General features: G+C 38.3%; 1 protein-coding gene across 1 annotated transcript; it reads left to right on the plus strand.

The window, feature by feature from the left end:
* Window positions 1-639: 639 nt before the first annotated feature.
* On the plus strand, window positions 640-17,226 carry ccnl1a (cyclin L1a). The gene is given in 14 exon segments (XM_052018815.1): window positions 640-666; window positions 668-694; window positions 696-757; window positions 870-900; window positions 903-941; window positions 1,818-1,927; window positions 9,331-9,451; window positions 9,535-9,599; window positions 13,666-13,765; window positions 13,936-14,040; window positions 14,146-14,287; window positions 14,724-14,838; window positions 15,726-15,818; window positions 16,461-17,226. Coding segments are annotated over 14 exon segments (1,374 nt in total). The 5' UTR covers window positions 640-654; the 3' UTR covers window positions 16,813-17,226.
* The last annotated feature ends 4,581 nt before the right edge of the window (window positions 17,227-21,807 follow it).

The raw sequence follows: 21,807 nt of genomic DNA on the forward strand, positions 1-21,807 counted from the left end.
TGAATCAGAAGTTCACTCCGGATTCCGGTAACACACGGGATTGCACAACAGCGGGGAGGGGGACCGTATCCCTTCCCTGCTCAATCGGCATTGGCTGCCTTGCGTCAGCCCGACTGCGTGCGTCACAAAGGAGCCGCTCGTGGTGACGTCACGGGAGCAGAGAGAGAGATGCGCGCGGTCGCCGCGTGATCGCGAAATAAGGTCCGGGTTTCGCTCTTTCCGCAAAGGGAAGCGGTGAAGAGGTGACAGGAATTCCCCTCAGCGATTTCGAAACAAACCATTATCTTTAACGGCAGCGGGGTGCCGCATGCTCCAAAAATATTAGGAGCGCGATACCAACATGTGGGTGTCGTTCCCGGTGGATCCCTTCGTGTTCTGAGGGCGAGCTTGGGGTTTTTCTGCGGGGCCCTCTATCGCGGCGCGCTGTGATACGGCACACGGCGGCTGGGGAGGGGAAGTTCGGGCGGTCCGCGGTGCGCATGCGCCGCAGCGACGCGTGTTGTTCCATTTTATTTTTCCCGTGTGAGACAAAATGTCGGCGGCCGGCGAGTGATGGGGATTCTGATTCGGGGACAAGGTCTACTCGGCCGTCCTTCCTCACCATCGACAACTCGCTCATCCCCGAGGAGAGAAGGCTCTCGCCCCACCCCGTCCATGCAGGACGGCCCTGGACCTGGAGGTGGAGACCGACCTCGCGAATCCTGGGCTGCGAGCTGATCCAGTCGGCCGGCATCTTGCTGCGCCTGCCCCAGGTTAGTGGCGGGGGTCCCGGGCGGGCGGGCGCCCGACTCCTCCCCGGACCTCCTTCCCCCCACCCCTCCCCAATACTCTCCCCGCTAATGCTTTGTCTTCTCTGCCCGCAGGTGGCCCATGGCGACGGCCCAGGTCCTCTTCCAGCGATCTTCTTCTTCTCCAAGTCCTTCGTCAAACACAGTTTCGAGGTGAGTCCCGCCGCGGGCGGATACGCGGGCCCCTGGGCGGCCGGCGGAGTCGGGGTGGGGGGGGGAAGGTTGTGGATCCGCGGGCTATGGGCGGCCGGAGTGCGGGGTGGGGGTGTGTGATTCCGGGGGCTTCTGGGGGGACGGGGGGGGGGGTAGTGTGTGATCCGCGGGCGAGCGGCCTGTACTTGGCGGCCGTTTTGCATCCATTTCGGGCGGTCGAAGAAAGCTGCTCTCGCCCGAGGTCGGGGCGGAAATTCCTGAGCCGCCCATGTCCGTTTTATTTCGGGCTAGGTGAATGCCGCTGATTAACTCGGTATAAAATGATCAAAATCCTGGAATGTTTCAACTCTTCACAAAATCACTAGAAATGGTTTGGTCTTCCCTGCAACAATCAGACTTCCTCTGAGTACATTTTTTTAAACGTGCCTTCTTGGTTCCACTTTACATAACATTTTTAGATAGCAAGTAATCTAACCCCAACGTGAGGGATTTCTAGCCCCTTGTGTGTAATACCTCGTGCTTTGTATGGCCTAATTTAAGGTTATGGCTCTCTGCTTTCACCCATCAAAAAAACTCTGCACTTTATAAATACGTGTTAGATCATGTTGGTGTTGAAATCTGCTAATGCAATTTGAGTCACTCTTGGGTGACTTGTATTGTGGTAGTAATGGGTTTGAATAATTTAGGATAGATCCTTAGTAACAAAGTACTGATATTTTACCTTTAAATTCAAGATGTTACAGCATTTGGTTTTGTGGCATTAAGTACATTAGGGACCTGTTTAGGTAGAATAGTCCACTTCTTTGTTATGTGGCAGCAGTTGGTGTAAGTAACACCAAAGTAGATCACATAGTACTCAATGTGATTACTTTTCAGATTGTCGCAATGGCATGTATCAATCTTGCATCAAAAATAGAAGAAGCACCCCGTCGTGTAAGAGATGTGATAAATGTGTTCCACCATTTGCGCCAGCTAAGAGGCAAAAGGTAAGCCAGTTTCTTCAACTCCAGTATTCAGTAATATGCAAATGATTCCTTAACATACCCAAACTTTCCAAAGTCTTTTATCAATTACACCTGATCTCAGTTGGCTGAATGGCGTAATGAGTTTGTATGGACCCATTTAGTCCAAATTCAATCCTTCACCTGTACTGATTTAGCACTACAGCTCTTAAACTTGGTTACAGTAACCCAGTGTATTGGGGGAGAAAATTGAACAAGAGGAATCCATTACTGTCAAGTAACTACCAAGTAAGCTGGAATATGCTAAGGAGTTAACTGATAAAGTTGTGACTAAATGGTTTGCTACTGTCTCACAGTCTTAAGTGTGCAAGTGAAGAACTTTGTATGGTACAAGTGGTCTAACACCAAAGTACTTCAGGGTGAGTCATTTTTTAAGAACATAAAGTTGGGTCGGTTTTGAGTTTGAAATGGTAGCATTTTACAATTTAATCTGAGGGTGAAATTTTATTTGAATTTAGTTTGGGAATTAAAATTTTTAAACTTGCTATAAACCAGTAAACTTTAATATCAGGAATTTATTGATCTTTGCTTATTAAATGTATAATTTTAAGATAAAAGTAATTTAATGAGAATTTTTGGTTTATGTCATAGCATTGTTATTATTTTTACTGTTACTGTTAATATTTACTCCTTGGCATATTCTTATGGTCAGGGATAAATGTGCCTCTGGCACTATGCAGGAGAGCTGCTGTTAGAGGGAGACTGGATTTCCTTCTGTTGACTGCACTCCAGTTGTATAATATAAATGATACCTAGTTTAAAATATGGGCTTGCAATTTTTCCCATTTTGAACTAAAGATTTGTCATAGTAAGCACTAGTATTGTCTCTTTGAACTGAAACAAAAGCATTTAAAATTTGCTTGTGTAGTTCACACTACTATAGATTAAAATTCTGCAATTTTGTGAGAAAGTCAAGTAGTTTGGTTTTTCAAAGAAAAGCGCTAATAGCATTCAGGCGCTCACTGGAGTGTGCATCAGTCATGATGCAACATTGTGATGCTGTTTCTCATCTTGGAAGAGGCCAAGTCTGGAAGTATTAGCATGAAGCAACACAACCTAAATGGGCACAGCACTTGTTAGCTCTAAGGCTGCTCTGAACCCAAGAATACACATGTATTGCAAATGGAGCAGGAACTGATTTCCAAATACCACATGACTTTCTAAAGTTTGAATTACTATGTAAGAAATCGATGTTGCATTCTTTGTGTAAATTGGATTTTTGTGCACCTTCGACTGTTTGCTTTAAAATAATTTCATATTTTTTCAAAAATGTATATAAATGAGTCAATGGGACAAATGATTCCATGCATTGGTGGTTGGGGGGATTCCAATCACTTTATTAGTTAATCTACATTAGAATTAACACCTATTATTGTATGTGGGGGTGACAGGAGATGATGGAACAATGAACTTGTTATAATTGATTTTCCTGAATGCATTAAGAATGTATTCTTTTAAATGAAATGAATACAAAAGGCTATACATTTGGAGCACAAAACCATTGGCTGAGACAAATTACAAATTAGAAGTATGCCATCATGTGTAAAATTGCTCTTGGGTCTCTTCTTACTGTGATCGTTTTTTACTATTGTGCATTAAGTTAAAATGCAATATTGGACTTTTATTCTTTTTTCCCTTGCAACCAACCTAACAGCGACCAACTACATTTACCAAAGACTGGGTGATGTGGAATGGGTACGTAAAGATGAAGCTGTCGACTTGGCAACAGTGGAAAATAAGAAGTTGCCGTTTGATCCCGATGGAGAACCAGTGCTCTTTGAACGGGTCACTGGAATCGGGGGCTTTGGAAGGTTGGGCACGAACTATTAAAACTTAGGAACTCCTGTACTTGATTCTCAGCTTTTTTGTCTTTGCTGTCCAGATGGTGCCATCATATTTTTGCCTTGGTTTTAGTTATCTACTCTAAAGAGGAAAGCTAACATATTTCAAAATTCAAAATGTAAAGAATTAAACTTTTCCAATATAGTAGGGATCTTGTAAGCCTGAATTAAAGTACTGATGAAAGGTGATCAAAAATGTACTTAAACTAGTATCGTAAAAATTCTTGAAAATAAGGAAAAAATTCATGTAATGTCTTTAGCTTGCACTTCAAACTAATTCAGCTCTTAAAATTTAAAAGTTAATGGTTTAAAATTAAAAATACAGCGGGTTTTTCTTAGAAATGAGTGACAGGAAGTCACTTAACAACAGGCAATACATATTTTGAAAGGAAAAATGTTTAAAGTGCTGAATACAGCTTGCTTTGAATTCTTAGATAAAAAATTAGTTCAGAATTATTGTACCTCATTGCTTAGTCATGCGGCAGATGGTGTGTTGGCCTTATTGCAAAGGGATTGGAGTTTAAGAATAGGGAGGTTTTGTTACAGTTCGTGCAGAGTGTTGGTGAGGTCACATTTGGAATACTGCAGTTTTGGTTACTTGAAAAGATATAGTGGCATTGAAGTTGGTCCAAAGGATATTCACCAGTCTACTTTCTGGGATGACAGGGTCCTATAATAGAGGCCAGATGGTTGGGTTTATATTCCTTGGAGTTTAGAAGAATGGTTTGGGGGGGTGGGGCAACTTTATTCAAACATAGGATCCCAAGTAAGTTGGATGGAGTAGATGTTTCTACTAGTGGAAGAGTCATGAACAAGGGGCACAGCTACAAAACAAGGGGCTGTACGGTTAATGTAATAGTAAATCTTTGGAATTGAGGGTTCTGGGGAACTGGCAAAGAAGGGGACTTGAAGCCATCATATTGAATGGTGGGGCAGCTTTGAGGGGCTGAGTGGCCTACCCCTATTTTGTGTTTTTGCTTTAGGACTTGTCTGCTAGACTAGTGGATAAGTGCAGTATAGGAGTGCTGTATTAAGAGTTGGCTTTCAGGTGAGATGTCTGAACCGATAGGCTGGTAGTTTAACATCTGTGCTGCTGGAAGAGCAGACAATCCTAACAGTGGGTTGACATCCTTATCAGCTACCTAATGTTTCCAACCCATTGATAGTTTTGTTAGTTTTTGTCCAATTAGTATCCTACACTAATTGACATCATACAAATCAATTTCTGTCTGTTCATTTCACTCTTGAGCAGGTGCTGCTTACATACCTTTTGAATTCATTTGTATATGTAGTGTTTTGGTATCTTTATGGTGTAGATCTAAGTTATAGGGTGTATTTGTGCTATCACTACGGCCTTGTTGCAAATGGTTTTGCTGTATGTCAGCTTTGCAGTTGAAGTTCAGCGTGAGGCAAGGGTTGACACTTAAATTAACATTGAAATAAGATGGAATGGTACGCTGCAGAGTTGCATTCTGCTTTAGATTTGTCAGTTTGGGTCTTAATATCCCATTTGTGCTGGATGAGAGTCTGATGTAATCTATAGTGACAATTGCTTTCCACTGGCAAAAACTGCACATTATATGTGGAATGTCTAAATTACATGTATGATGTATTTTCTGTCCAGCTTTTAAGACCTAATGGCTTGTTTTGTAGTTGTCCTTTTTAAATATGATATCTAATGGAATTTTAGTGATCTAATATCTTTGAAATGCTTGTTCCTGAAGGTGAATCTTTATTAGTACATAAACCCTAAATGTGCTCATCCCTATTGAAGAGGTTCACAAGATCATAAGACAAAGGAGCAGGAGTAAGCCATTTGGCCCATTGAGTCTGCTCCATGAGCTGAACTAAAACTATTCTTGTCTAGCCCCAATTTCCGGCCTTATCCCCATATCCCTTGATACCTTGGCTGATTAGATATCTAACATCAACTTTTTTTTACACCATTAACACAAAGTTCAGCCTGATGAGCTCGCAGCATCTAACATACAAGCAGCTAGTACTTAGAATATCGGGGGGGGCTGGGTGGCTAATTGGGGAGGACAAAGCCAATGAGACTTCAGAGTAGGAAAAAATTGACAACCATTGCAAGATCGAAGTCAAGTTTGATACTCAGTAGGTTAGCTATCAGACCCAAGGCAAAATTGGAATAATAACACCATGCAATGGATTTCAGGTAATCTAAAATCCATTTTTGTTGCACCAGTTTTATTTTCACTGAAGGGTTTAATAAATGGGATAAAATTTACTGCAAGTTTGGAAACTAATTTTGTCCTTTTACTCCAGTATATAGAATAGAAAGTAGAGCATTACTGGAATGGTGTTCTGTTGCATCACAGGAGACAAGGTGGCTAAATAATCTTGAGATGAAGATGAGGAATAATTGGATTAGGGTTCTGTAGAGGTAAATTATTTACCATGTTAAGGTCATAGCCGTTACTGTACTGTGTTCCAAGAGTTCAGCAAACAGTAATTGAGGTTGCAGTAGTGGCAGTTATTTGCAGTTAATCTAATGTACAAAGATGCAGCTATCGAGGAGGTGCCTCAAACTACATAATAAAATAGGTTATTAGAAGTCTGGGAAGAATTCAAACAAATTGTACATGCAAACCATGCTTTTCTGGTAAGGTAATGTGAAATATTAGTGTTTTATAGTATAGAAGACTCTAAAATTAACTTTTTATAAACTATTAGATGAAGGGATGTTCAGTTTTTAATCTTAATTTTTAAATTCATACAGTGCTTGCTTACAATGCTTATGGCACTTTATTCACTTTAATTATCTTCTTTCTTGCCATCCATGGAAACATCAACTTTTGCTGGTGGGTGATTCCATTATGTGATAACCCTCTGGTTTTTTGATGATCCTGGTGTCTTTGAGCTAAGAAAATGAGTGTTAGTAGATTGATCTCACAGAGGCCAGTTTCTTTAGTAATCCACATGCAGTTTTCAGTGGTGCATTAATCAGACATAGGAATTTACCTAGGCTAATATGTTATATCCACTGATTCTGCATGGCATTCAGATGCAATTCCGTTAGCTGTAACTTTGTGGAAGATTTCGGTCTCAATAAAATAAAGGAGGGAAAATAATTGATCTGATTCAATGAGGGGAGTTGTTTAGTATTGGCAATCTGGGATTATCTCTTTCAGAAAATTGGTAGATGAGGGTAGAAAATCTACTGGGGGGGTGCTAACCATTAAGCATTTTCTAACTCTGAATTTTCAATGTTCAATTACTGCAGGAATTTAAGGGAAATGAGATTGCCATTTGTACTTGGATTTGAAAATTATTGGTGCACTTCAGCTGTTTAATTTGATGAATTTCAAATACTGTGTGGGTAAACATTGGAAAGTAAATTTGTCCGCTTTTGAAATTGGAAGGAAATGAGATCAGTAAATATAAAATCAATTCAGATTGCTTTTCATTAAATTGTAATTTTTTATAAACTAGTGTCTAATTGTTTGGAATTGGATGCCATTATAGCCCATCATTCATCATCGCTCTAGTTATCAGGTGAGTGCACTTTAATATTAGATAATGATTTTGTAGGTTGTAAGCATTATGGGAAAGTGATTTTTGCTGGTACTTGTGCTTTGAAACTTCGTATCCAGTGATTGGATAATGCTAATTTTACCCTAAAGGGATGTCATTGGAAAGGATTAAGGATTAATCCATTCAGAGATGCAGGAGGTTACATTGATGTAATGCACAAGTATGTGGATTGGCCTGGCACATTTTTATCTCAGCTGACACCTATTCTAGTTTGCATCATTGCTCTGGAAGCTTTGTGCATAGACTTCCTGTTTCATACATTGCAACAGAGATCATGGGATGTAAAATACTTTGGTAATTCCTAAGGTTATGGAAGACACTCCATAAATTCATGTGGAGGGGTAGAAAAATGTTTTTGTAGAAATTTACTATGAGAGCTACAGATGTTTGTAGTGCTAAGCTTCATAGGTGCTCTTGTGCATGAACTCTTGATTCTCTAACTCTTGCATGTAGGTTTTAAGTATGATATTTCTGAATCCATAATGACTCATAGATCTGTTTTTTTTAGGGAATAGCCTTGTTTAAAGGGAAGAGCTATGATTTTCTTGTGTGGACTGATGGTATTGCAGTTGATTACAGCAATCATTAGTTGGTCAATTTGAAATAGATTCAGTGGCGTTTGTACTATTGAATTAAGAATACAGTTATATACTGGTCAGTTTATTACATAATTTGGACATTCCTGCACATACAAGTGCATGCATTTTGGAGCTGGAGTCCAACAAAAGGGCTCAGAACATATTTTTATATACATGTGATTGCAGTAGTAAAGATTCATAATTGAAAATTACACTTGGTAGAAAGAAACAAGTGCAATTGTGTAGTGAGAGAAGAAAGAAATTCCCAGATAACTGTTAAAATTCATCTACTAAATTGTGATGTGTATTAGAAAAAGATGGATTCTTAGAGGATACACGGAAGGTATAGAAGATGCTATTGGAGCAGAAACTTTGATTTACAAAGGGTTAGGTGCTGAGTTCTGAATTGGTCTTTAAGCTTAATCAGAGCTGCTACAAGCATGTCTACTGTATACTTTATCTGCCATTCAATTAGTAAGTTGCTAGAAATGAGAGTACTGTTTTTTTTGTCACTGACATTAGGATAGCATAACGGTCTACTTTGTCCTTGGCCAACTGCACTTTGTTTCAGTAAGGTCACAGCTGAGCTAGGTTTGTTATTGCTCTGACAAATTCAGAAAGATAATGGCTTACAATGTTTAAAAGGTTGTATCTGCATGCTCACTTGGATATGGAGGACAAGTGTAACTCATCATAGGTGTATAGAATCTTGGATTTTTATATAGATCTTTCTATATTTTAGAAGCTTATTTGGTTCTTGATTGCATCCTTGGAAATGAGAAGCCTGGAATGTCTGCTTCTAAGTAATACATTATCCACAAGTTGTGAGAATATGCAGGCTATTCTTCAATGTATTATTGCAAAATAGTTCTGTGCTTTAAGGTGATTTATTGTGGAATGGGGAGGAAAACAGAGGACCAGGATCTTTTGATAGGTCTTGTGGGCAAATTCGCATTGAAAATGGGGAGGGAGGGGGATATCCTTTATCACCTGTGTTTCAGAAGTTTGTGAATTATAGTGCAAAGAATATTGGTTAAAATGGATATATTAATGGATATATTAATGCATTTGGCTTTTAAGTATAGTTGTAAAATAGTAATTACAGGAATGGCTCTGACAACTTTTATGCATTTTAATCGTTGAATTTTCTTACGTAGTTTTGACCCCAGTTTCTTTCCCCCCTCGTAACTGATGGTAACTGCCAAACAGGTTTGACATTTTTTAATATTTTCAGTTTGAAATGGACAGCATAAGACCAAGGCTTTGGGTGCAGTTACAGGAGTTTCTTGCAATGGTTGGTTGGAAGGGGAAGAAAGTCCCTTTTAGAGTAGAAGCCGATTTCAATGTTTGCCTTTTTAGATTTGCAAATAGTTTTGATTTTGTTTTAAACCAGGAGTCCAACACCACTGATACTTGATCAAAACTACATTAACACCAAAAACCAAGTGATCAAGGCAGAAAGACGAATCCTGAAGGAATTGGGATTTTGTGTTCATGTAAAGCATCCACATAAGGCAAGTTCTTTGATCGTTGCATTATAATTGGGTAAAGCTGGAATACAAATATAGGTTTTTAAAAACTTTTCTTCTTTCAACAGATAATTTTTATGTACCTTCAAGTCCTTGAGTGTGAACGGAATCAAACTCTCGTCCAGACAGCTTGGTAAGTTGTTTCTTTAATTTGAAATAGCCATGAAAACAGTATCAAAGGTTAATTTGTGTTTTACAGCTTAAGTATTAAGCTTAAAAATAAGTTGACATATTTGTAACTGTATCATTAACAGAACTGTTGATTCAGATATTCTGCATCACAGCAACATTTTTAGGTGTGCATTTTTTTTTGCTGTAAATGCCTCAACGACGTGATAATATGCATACTGTTTTCATGGCTCGTTTGTTTACTATGGTAAAGGAGAACTCAATTAACTTTGTTCTTTTTTTCTACTCTTTTTAATTAAAGGGTAGTCCATGATGGTAAGTCATAGAACTCAAAGAACTCTGCCCTCTGAACTCAGCTTCTCATCTACATGACCTCAGGAGGGCCTTTGATTGGCTGCCCCTTCAGCCAATCCAGTGCAAGCTCTCGTCCGAGACAGCTATTCACTGCAGTGGTCACAAAACATCTGGCAACATCATCTAGTTCTGGCGGGGTTTTGAAGGATTTGTATTAACTTCTGAAAATGGATGTTCAACATGCACCCTTTCAGTAACATTTTGTCTAACATTTCTAGTTGGCTAAGTTTTAGAATGTGAATTTTTTAAACCATGTGGAAGGAAAGGGTCAAAATTGCTTCAGTAAACTCTAAATATATAGTGTTACTGTGCACATGGAAAGATTTTGCAACATGCTTATTACTACTTGTGTTACTTTTTTACAGACTATAATTAAGCCATGGTTAGATCATCCTGCTAAGAATTCCTTGGGTATTTCCTATTAAGGCATTATTTCAGATCTCCATGAGTTTTTTTGGGGGGCAGGGGTTGGAGTAATTGTAGAAATTTGAAAATAGTTTTAATGGTATGGATTCCAAACTTTAATTCTAGGTGCACCTTGAGTTGATGTTTACTTTGTATTTGCAGATATGAAGTGATTTGTTTATCTATTCTAAATTCATTACCAATATTGTATGCAATTCTACCAAAAAGAGTAGGATTTAGACTCAATGCATGCAGGCCTTTGAACTGCTTTTTCTCAACCCTAAATCAAATGAATCATTTTGTTCTTGCCACTACATTTTTTCTTTTTACTAGGAATGAGAATATTTGGTTAGGACCTGTACTTTTCCACGTATGGTTAAATTCAAATGGTCAGGTGCTATCCAATAGGATCCAACTTCCCTGTCTTTTTAATGCTTAATCTAATGTCTAAAATACTACAAATAGTGACACTGAAAATAAAAGTTGTCAGTTTTTCATTTTTTTGATGTTCATTATTAAAGCAGTGACAGAAGTCTGAACTTTTTCAAAACAAGTAATGAGGGCCCAGCACAGTTGGTGTTAAGTTTATTTGCCCTGGACTGCAGCAGTTTGCAACCACTGCAGTTGCAAAAATCTGAGTGAAAGTCAGCTTGTGAAGTGTTAGGGTTGTTGATTCTGTACTACAGATCAAGTTCAAGCAGGGTACATTCTACCTGAGTAGAACTCCTGTTCAACCATGCTCTCTCTCTCTGGTATATTAAAATACTAGACCTTCGGCTTTGAAAATATTCTACTGAACACTGCTGCATATGCAAGTGGCTTTTATATATTTGGCATCCCTACCCATTCCACTTTCTTTGTGTACAATAACTAATTGTGGTTAAAATTAAATCTCTTTGGGGCAACATTAGTGTCTGCTGTCTACCTTGGTACTCAAACCATTCGAAGTCTCTCAAATCTCTGGTGTTGCCTGTTTGGAATGTCTTTGATTTAGCTTCAGATTAGACCTATCAATCCTTATTCCTCCTAACATAACACTTAACATTTTTTGCTGCCAATACTTGGTATGTGAACCCAATCATAAATGTTAGGTTAATGTAATCAAAGTTTAGTTGATGTATTGAGAAAAACTTCATGTTCCTGTATTGCAAAAAATTCGAAGTCATTGTAAAAGATGTTTAAATGGAATAACCTCTATGTGACTGTGTTCTTGTGAACAAAGAAGTGATTTAACTGTAGAATCCTTCCTAGGTTCATACAGCATGGAACATTTCAACTGCTTCCACAAGCTTCATAATTAACGGAATATACTTCAATCATCTTTCCTTGTGGCAAATTGAGAGCTTTTAGTTAAAAGTTAAAATGAAGTTGGTGTCTTCAGGAAAAAACAGATTTAAGAACAGCTTTAATGTATGACCAGTGAAATCTTTCAGAAATATGTTGGCAGCTGAGTCACCATTTGAAGGATTGTTATTTACAGAGACATAGAGCACAGAAGCAGGCCCTTTGGCCCAACTGGTCCATTCTGACCAGGATTCCCATCTAAGCTAGTCCCATTTGCCTGTACCTGGCCCATATCCATATAAATTTTCCTATCCATGTACCTGTCCAATTATCTTTTTAAATGTTGTTAATGCCTCAACCACTTCTGGCAGCTCATTACATATACTGACCACTCTGGGGGGGAAAAAGTTGTCCCTCATATTCCTATTAAACCTCATTCACCTTATCTATGTCCCCAATGATTTTATACACCTTTTAAGATGACCTCTCATTCTCCTACACTCTGGTGGGGGGGGATGAAGGAGACACGACTCTCCATAACTTATCCCTCAAGTCCCAGCAACATCCTCATAAATCTCCTCTGCACGCCTTCCAGCTTCACCAAAACGAAACACTATTTCCAAAGGCAGAATCACCAACGTCTTGTAAAACTGCAACATGACATCCCAGCTTTTACGTTCACTGTCCTGACTGAAAGCCAGCATGCCAAAAGCTGCTTTCACTATCCTGTCTGTGATGTTCAGGGAACCATGTGCTTTGTACTCCTAAGTCCCTCCATTCTACAACACTCCCCAGGGCTTCTGTGAAAGTCCAACCCTCATTTGCCTTCCATAAAAGCAACACCTTGCACATCTGAATTAAACTCTTTACCATTCTTCAGCCCACTTACCCAGCTGATCAAGATCCCTCTGCAAATTCTGACAACCATCTTCACTGTCAATGACACCTACTTTAGTGCCATATGTTCTCATCCAAATCATTGAATTAGATGACAAATAGCAATGGGCATAGCAGTGACCCCTGGGGAATACTACTAGTCATGGGCCTTCAGTCCAAAAAACAACCTTGCACCATCATCCTGTTTTTCTACCATTAAGCCAATTCTGTTTCCAATTAGCAAGCTCTCCCTGGATCCCATGCAATTTTAGATGAAATATTTAATGGAGCCAACATGGTTGGTACTGTCATCTTTTCAACCTTAATGGAGCTCTTCTGGCCTGATGGCCAGTTCTTGTGATAAGTAACACTTGGAGATTGTTTTTCTTGCTCATTTGTGGAGGCATGCATGCTGCAGTATAGTTCCACAGACATTGATGGCTATTTGGTACTTTAGCCCAGCAGCCACACTTTTTTGATATGTGAGCAGCTTGTGATTATAGTGCCCTTATGTCCTTGGATATTTTATTGCTCTGTATTTGGGTGTTAAGTGGTGGTACTAGGCACTTTCTTTGGATTGGGGAGGGTGACTGCAGGATCTTGAAATACTGTGATTTGCACATAAAAACTAAGTACTGACCATGATACTTTTGTGCTGTCATGTCATGCATTTTCCATTGAGGAAGAGTTACCCTTGGTGTGGTTCTGTGATGTCAAAAACAATGAAATTCATGTTGCTCTTTAACTAGGATGCATTTTTGTGCATGTGATTGAGTTGATATTGGAAAGCTAGTGAGTTCTAGAAATGGGATAAAATTATGTTCTTTGTACATATTTGAATCATTCTGTGAATTCAGTAATAGAATAGGAGCTGAAAGTGTTTTTAGGGAGTTTAAGATTATATTACTTGTCCAGAAGGCTGCAAGGGAATTTTAGCTGGATTTGTGAATGCAAGTTATTTGTGCAAGAGTATATAAAATTGAAATGGTTTGTGTTCCATATAACTCATATAAAGGTGTTATTTGAAATTTGAGGTCTGTACAGAAGATATCAGAGGGCATATAAGGAAAAAAAGAACAAAGCTACAAATGAGTCTCCTACGTACTTAATCTATTGCAAATTATAATAACCTTGGTCCCTTTGTCTTTCAGGAATTACATGAATGATAGTCTCCGCACAAGTGTATTTGTTCGGTTTAAGCCAGAGACTATAGCCTGCGCTTGCATCTACCTTGCAGCTAGAGCTTTGCAAGTAAGTGAAGAAATAGCACGATTTTTCCTTGTTAATTTTAATCTGATCAGGAAGTATGGTACTACTTGAGCAAGTAATGGATAATTCAGCTGTATACATTGTTTGGCAGTCTGATTTAATGTAAACTTATTTTGTACTACTAGGTTTCAATTTATTCTTTACATCTGCAGATTGTTTTGCCAAACCGTCCTCACTGGTTTGTGCTTTTTGGTGCAACAGAAGAGGAAATCCAAGATATCTGCATCACTACTTTAAAACTTTACACTCGAAAGAAGGTTAGTTACATGAAAGTAATTTTTAATATTTGATATCCATTTTGTAGTGCTGAGTGGTAGCTTCATTTGCTTTGCTACATTTGAAGGGAAACTTTGTTTCAACAGCCAAACTATGAGCACGTGGAGAAGGAAGTAGAAAAGAGGAAGGTTGCACTACAAGAAGCTAAATTGAAAGCTAAAGGGTTGAACCCAGATGGAACTCCTGCCCTTTCCACACTGGGAGGCTTTTCTCCAGGTTCTAAACCATGTAAGTATGTAAAACAGTGTGTTTAAAATCTTAATTCTCTTTAAGGTTGTGGATGTTGAAGACAATTACCAGAGTGTGGGCATAACATCCAAGGATTATCCACACATCCCTTTAAAATCTAAAATTTGTATATTCATTTGATTTAAAATTTCAAATTGGAAGAAAATCTGAATTGTAAACCTACCTTTTAAAATGCAAAGTAACAGCTGGGTATTGAATAAAGCATTCCTCAATTTTGCTGCAACAACTTTGACCTGTGGTATTTAAATTTATGAATCAATTTTTCTCTATAATTGAGTGCACCACTTCTGCCCTTAGAAGTATGCTCTACCAAAAATATTCATGCATTTTACCCTTTTTTTTGACTGTCTGAAGTTCACTTGAACACATCCCTTTTGTAAATCAGTACTTTTTAAAATTTTTTATATATGCTTAGGTTCACCCAGAGAAGTTAAAGCAGAAGACAAAACACCTGGAATTCAGAACCCTAAGCCTATCAAGAAGGAACCAGAAGATCGCCAGTTGAACTCTAATAAAAGTCCTTACAATGGGTTAGTAATTACACCTCTCTAGTTTTGTACTAAAACACCAAAATATTTAATTTTAATAGTTAGACCCTCACTCTCTTTTGGCCCTCCGTCCCCTCCCAAAAAGAATTGATTGCAGCTGAGTGCTTACTGAAGCTTATCTAGCTAGAGATTTGTTGCCAGAGCTACTTTGGAAAGGTACACAAATCATTGTATGTTTTTCAAATTGGTGTACAAAATGTTAAAACTAATTTGCACTAGTTTGTCTCCAGAATGTAAATTTGTTCAGTCAATATCGGAAATTGTGCAAGATGGTGATGCAATGTATAATCTTGAAATATGAGAGAGCCTATTGCATGCGTGTTGACTTTTCAGAAGAGCCACAAATTAATGCAATGTTCCTTGACCAATACTTCAACTAAAAGATACGGTAACACTCCCTTTAATCTGGCCAGGCTAGCCGATTTTCCAAACCATTGAATATTCTATCAATTCTTTATCACTTTAAATGTTACACGGAATAATAAACTTTAAAATGTTCCCTATATTTAAAGGGAACACTGAAATAAGATTTTTAAAGGGAGTGCAGCCAACAAAGTTTGGGAACTGGGTCCTGGAGAAGTGGTCAGGGAGTATAGCAAACATCCTCAGGAGTCAATGGTTCCTTTTTAAAAAGCACTGGTTTGGGCAGCTGTATCTGTCCATTCACCTCATTCCTTTATTTCACTGGAGCCAGATGCCAAACCTTTGGGATTTCCAAGTTGACAGTGGTCTACCAGTTTTACTGCATGTTGCTTGACAGTGGGTGTGCTGATTGTTCGGCAGTTGAGATGATGTATTCAATTGAATTTATGTATTTGTAAAATATTGCATTACATTATAATTCAAAGATCTTGTTCTCAAATCTAAAGGTTGAGAAAAGAAATAAAACAAATTCGAAACAGTAGGAGCATCAGTCGTTCAAGGTCTCGAACAAGATCAAGATCCCGTTCTCCCCGAAGGCAGTGAGTATTCATTTGTCTAATTATTGAGCTTAAGTTATAAAATAGTATATTGCTTGTTCAAAGTTAAGCATTTTGCAGTTTATATCATTTGAAAATACTGACTAAGAATTTCATTTTGGTGTTCATCCTCATAGAGAAATGTTCAGTAACCCAGTAGTGCTTGTCACTGTTGTGCGTGTTGTTGACTTCAGGCATTAATTAATTGGATGAAAGAGGTAACTTTTTATACATGAAGAAAATGCCTCAGCAGGTCAGGCAGTATCTGAGAAGTTTTCATTTTGGATCAGCGGCCCTTCATCAGAATTGGAAATAAAATGAGTGAGTTTTAGTTTGCAAAACAAAAGTGTAAGGGTGGATATGACAAAGGGAATGAGAATTTTTTTTTCAAGTGCAGTGCTGCAGGACATGCAGTTAGCCAAATATGAATTGCGCCAACAGCAGCAACACTATTTTCCTTGCACCTTCTACACAAACTTAAGTTTGCGTAAATATGCTTTTTGTGATAATGAGAATGCTTGTCCCTAAATTTAGTATTTGTACTAAATTTCCCTCCTGTTCCTTTTCACCTCCAAGCTGGAATACAGTTTTCGTGCTGTTGTTACCCAGTGTATTTAGTTCTATTCACTTTTTATTTCCTTTCAGTTACAACAGAAGAAGCAGATCTGGAACATACAGTTCTCGATCAAGGAGTAGGTCCCATAGTCGCAGTGTGTCCCCCCGCCGACGCCACAATCATGCATCACCACACATCAAGTCAAAGCCTCATCGTGAAGAAACAAAGATTTCTGTTAGACATGGTCATAAGAGGAAGAAATCACACAGTAGATCACGCACCCGCAGTAAATCCAGGGATCGCTGTGATCCTGTGAAGAAACGACGACATGACAAAGAGCATCATCGGGATAGACATGAACGATCGCGATCTTATGAAAGATCCCATAAGAGCAAGCATCATAGCAGTAGTCACTCAGGGCACAGCAGACATCGTCGGTGAATTAAAGTTAAATTAAAATACTGCCTAAATGTAATTATGTTAAATGTGTAGAGTATTAACTTGTAAATGATGCTTTTTTTTTTATAAGGGGTTTGTTTAAAGGGTGTTTTTGGTTTATGTGAAGGTCATTAATGGAAAAACAAGGGAGAATTTGCACACTTTCAGAAATATAGAAATACTTTATTTGACAGTGTACAGTTAACCATGGACAAATTTATGTATGCTGAGTTTTCCTCTGTTCTACAGAATTTGAAGGGAGGTTGCTGTAGAAATGTACCTTATTTTTATACAATGAAAATGGACACTGGTATATTTAAGTACAAGTTCATTTGTTAAAACTGTGGTGATTACTTTGTTAGACTTTTTTTTAGTCTGCATGTGGTCATTTTTACAGAATAAAAGCAAAAAAAAGTTCATGTCATGCTTTTTGCTGTTTTCAAGAACTGGGAAAATCAAAAAACGCATTGCTGCAGATGTAGTTTCACTTCAAACATGAAATGAACTTTTCAATTCAGATTACTTCTGAAAACTATAGTTCCTTGCTCCTGTCTTTTGTTATAGTTTGTCAGCATCATTAGGTTTTCTATTTGAAACAGTTTTTGTGGCAGAGCTTGTACTAAAATCTTGTTTTGGATACTAGGATGTAAGCTACCTCTTGGTGAGAGTGGAGTGAGGTAAGGGTGAGACCATGGAAGGATTTGAGAAAGTATTCACTATATTTAATTTTTACAAAACTTGGAAGTTTTTTTTGAGGGAGGGTTGAAACAAGTTGACGGCAGTATTTACTCCAGCTTCTCGAGCAAAGTTAAAACAAGTTTTCTTTTAAGTCTTTTGTGTTTTATATGAAGTAAGTCGGGTTACATTTATGCAGGTTTGAACAAAAAGTGAATGTTAAAAATAACCTCTGCTTTTTTGAAAGCAGCACTTTGCTCTGAAATCCTTGAAGTCCTCAGACTCCCAATAGCTTGGGAAGGGGGCATGGTGTGGTGTGATTAGGAGACAGGTCCTCAAATCGACAATATTTCAAGGGGCCACCTGCAATAATATGATTTTGAGGAATTGAAGGGAGATGTTGATTTGACATGTTGAGAATGCAGATTTCACAATGAAAAACACCCTTTTTAACAGCATAATGTCTCAATTTTTGGTTGCTGGTCTCTGCACATTGAACTTTTTTTTTACAAAAAAACTTTATACGGCACGGTAACAAGCCCTTCTGGCCCAACAAGTCTATTGCCAACCATGTTAACCTACCCATATGTCTTTGGAATGTGGGAGGAAATCGGACCACCTGGAGGAAACCCACGCAGACACAGAGAATGTATAAACTCCTTCCTGCTTCCATTTCTTAGCTTCCTTTTATGTACAGATGTAATTGCACAAGGAACCAGTCTGGTTGAAAAGATTTATACTTTGCATCTTATTTTGAGATCTTTTCTGTAAGGCATAAACAGTTTGGTCTATTTATCCTGTACAATACTTTCCTGAAGATTTGGACTGTCTGGACTCTTCCATTGCTCCCATTCCCTTCACATCAGTACTGCAATTGGCATCTTGGGTTTTTATTCCAAGTCTCTGCTTCATTGCCTCTCTATGACATTCTGTAAACCATAACAATCTGAGTTTCATCCAGACTTTGAAATACATTTTCTGCACTGTTGCTGTACACTAACCCACAGTGCTGTGTAAATACTTAACCAAACTGACAGTTCAATGCAACAACTTGTCATCTTCTGGGCAATTTGGGATGGGTAAAAAGGTTTAAAACTCATTTGACTTTGTTTTGCCAGCCTCTGTAATACTATGGAGTAAAAAATCTATTTGAAGAAGCATTAGGGGAGGGTGTGCCAGGAGCTATATAGAGATAAGGAATAGAAACTTGCAGCAAATTCTCATTTTTTTTTTGGTTGTGATGTAATACCCATGACCATTGAATGTGTGAAAAGTGCACAAGATAGTGAGTCTGCTCAATGATTGTACTGGTAATGCCTTCCTGAACAAATAGATAAGATCAATAGTGCAAATCAGATGGGAGATCCTATTTAGTTTTTATGAAGAGAGATTTTATACCGGAATGTTTGGATGAATAGATAACTGCAGCACCAGCAATCATTTGGAGGTCAAAAGTTACTTGGGATGTTCGATTGGCAAGCATACACATACTGCACTTATATTGCTCTCATTCAAATAAGTTCTTGTGGTATTAAGGAAGGTCAAATAAGTGCTGCATACAATTTTTAAAATTGCTAAGGAAAAGAGACCAAGGGGTTTGGGGACAACTGCCCAGAAATAAACTTCTGGGCCTCAAAGTAAGGCATCTGGGATCTTCAAAGGAGGTATGTATGATTTGGAAAGCTCAAAAAATAAATCTAGACTTCCACATTTAAATGAAATGGGGATGCAATTTCAAGTAAGTGAAGGACATAGGACTGATATCATAACTTTCTTCCATTTCAATAGAAATTGTGGAGTTGTTTGTCAAATGAAATTAATGAATGCAGAAAGCATTGTTTTGGATGAATGAATTATGATTATCAAATAGCTTGAACTGTAATTGGCTTGATCTTGAAATTAGTACCATGCTATCTTTGTCAGGTTCCCTCAATGCTTCAAAATAATTGAGAGCTTACAATTTATTAGGTACAGAAAGTGTCAATTTTACAAATGTGGAATTGTTCCAAATATGGAATTGCATGTTTTGGTCTATGAATCCACAGACAAGTAATTCTAGATTATCTTATCTGTACTGTCATAATTGTTTTATTTTGTTTATTTCTTAGATAGCTTAGTTATTCACGGCTGATGTCCAACAATGGAGTGTAGGTTCTTTATGAAAAAGGACCTTGCTGTACTACATTTTTATCCAAAAATAAAAACTCTCTACATGGAAGTGAGTTTTAAATGTTAAACTAAGAAAGAAAATACATTATTGTTTCACACATTGATCTATCTACACTGCACATCAGCATTGAGAGTTAAATCATACCAATTAAAATAAGTAGCAAAACAACATATTTAATACCCAGTCTCCAGCAAGGAGTACTGGCTTTGTTATCTCACCAGATGGCAGTCTGCTCCTTTAGTATTTGGTAACTGATCAAAAATCATTGTTCATTTATGGGTATATAATAAGCAAGCTAGATAAAATTTATGAAACTGCCAATAAGATATCAGCAAATCATTGCACTCTGCTAAGAAATGTATTCTTGTAATTCATTATTTCGTATCTAGTTAACGTAGTATGCTGTTGCAATTACCGTCTGCCAGCAATTATGAATGGGCATCCCATTTTTCCCCTGTTAAGTGACGGGCATGGACCAGGATTTATACGTCATAACTATTTAGTCTTAAAATACAGTAAACAAAGTTCCTTCCTGACTCAGCTGGTATAGACTTGATGCACTGGCAGGCAGAAGTTTGGGGTAGTAATGGGAACCAAAGCGAATGGGCAAAGTTTTGATTCTCAGTGTTCTGATAAGAGCACCTGTGGTAACTGCACCCTTTGCTGGAGTCAGAGTTGGGCCTAATTGTCTGCTGTGATGTTACATGCTCCCCTACCCCTCCTCCCCACCAATCCAAATTGCAATTATAGAAATCCTAGTGAATCTAAGACTGAAAAAGTATTTGAAGGTGTTTGCTGATATTTGTGTGTTTTGTGGTTCCAGGTTGCTTTGAAATGTTTCCAGTCAACTGTATCATTTTATAGTGCCTGCTAAAATTACAGTTCACTGTAATTGAAGACTGATGCAAAAGGGCCCTGGTGAGTTGAAAAGAAGCACAGGAACCAAGGCCCTGGTGAGTAGGAAGGGAGCACAGGAAACCGGGGCCCTGGTGAGCAGGAAGGGAGCACAGGAACCGGGGCCCTGGTGAGCAGGAAGGGAGCACAGGAACCGGGGCCTTGGTGAGCAGGAAGGGAGCACAGGAACCGGGGCTCTGGTGAGCAGGAAGGGAGCACGGGAACTGGGGCCCTTGTGAGAAGAGCATGGAAAATGTCATCTGGTGAGCCAAGTGCCAAAATCATCAGGATTTCAATGTGACTGGATAGCAGATTATGGGAGTTTTGCTGCACTCGCCTCTGCCTTCAGAATCATTATGTTCCTTTTGGTAATGACTGTGTGGCAGCAAACTCCCACATTCATGGATATTTATTTTGACCTAATATAGATCATCTGCAATTTATATGTTTGTCTATGAGTCTTTATTATAATACTGCCCACTCTGGAATTTAAGTATTGCATAGGTTACTCAATGAATGAACAATTTCTCCTCTTATCTTTTGGATCTCATTGTATGTTGTGCATAACTCAGGTGTTAGCGCAGGATGGGAGACGTGCTTTGGATGTCTACAATGACTGCTCAAAAACTGATCAAATCAGGAACACACTGGTTGAATTACTTTCTTTTATTTCTGTCTCCCACCTGTGAAGACATGCCTGTTCTTCACTTGTCCCTTCATTTGACTCAAGCAACACCAGGAACTTGTCACGTACTCACACATCCTACATTATGTAATACTTCGGTGGTGGTCATATAGTTTCTAAACTAGTGCCACACAATGATTGCACATAAATTATGTTTCATGCTTGATATTCAAGTAAAGCATAAATGCGGAATCAAAAACGTTTGTTTTAAAATAACTCCAGTGAAGTTGTAATGCAGGAAGGGGTAGTAAGAATTTAAATCTTTGAATTAATTCACAACAGTAATTCAATTGCAAATTGAGATTTAATTGGATCAGTTATGTTTTAATAGTTAATATGAGAAATGAAAGTGAAACTTTGTAACCAGTCATTTATTGATCGGTGCATGAATACTTCCATGAAAACACAACAGCAAACCCAAGAGAACAAAAAAAACTAAAAATCTGAACTTCGATGCATAATTGATTATCATTTCACCTGTACATGCAGTCAAGAAAACTTAAAAAAATCAAAGACGGTTGTTTGCTTTAACTTTTTTGAAGAATAATGACCAACCCGCGAACGCAGCACATTG

This window comes from Pristis pectinata, chromosome 6, assembly GCF_009764475.1.
Source record: "Pristis pectinata isolate sPriPec2 chromosome 6, sPriPec2.1.pri, whole genome shotgun sequence".
Classification (NCBI taxonomy): Eukaryota; Metazoa; Chordata; class Chondrichthyes; order Rhinopristiformes; family Pristidae; genus Pristis; species Pristis pectinata.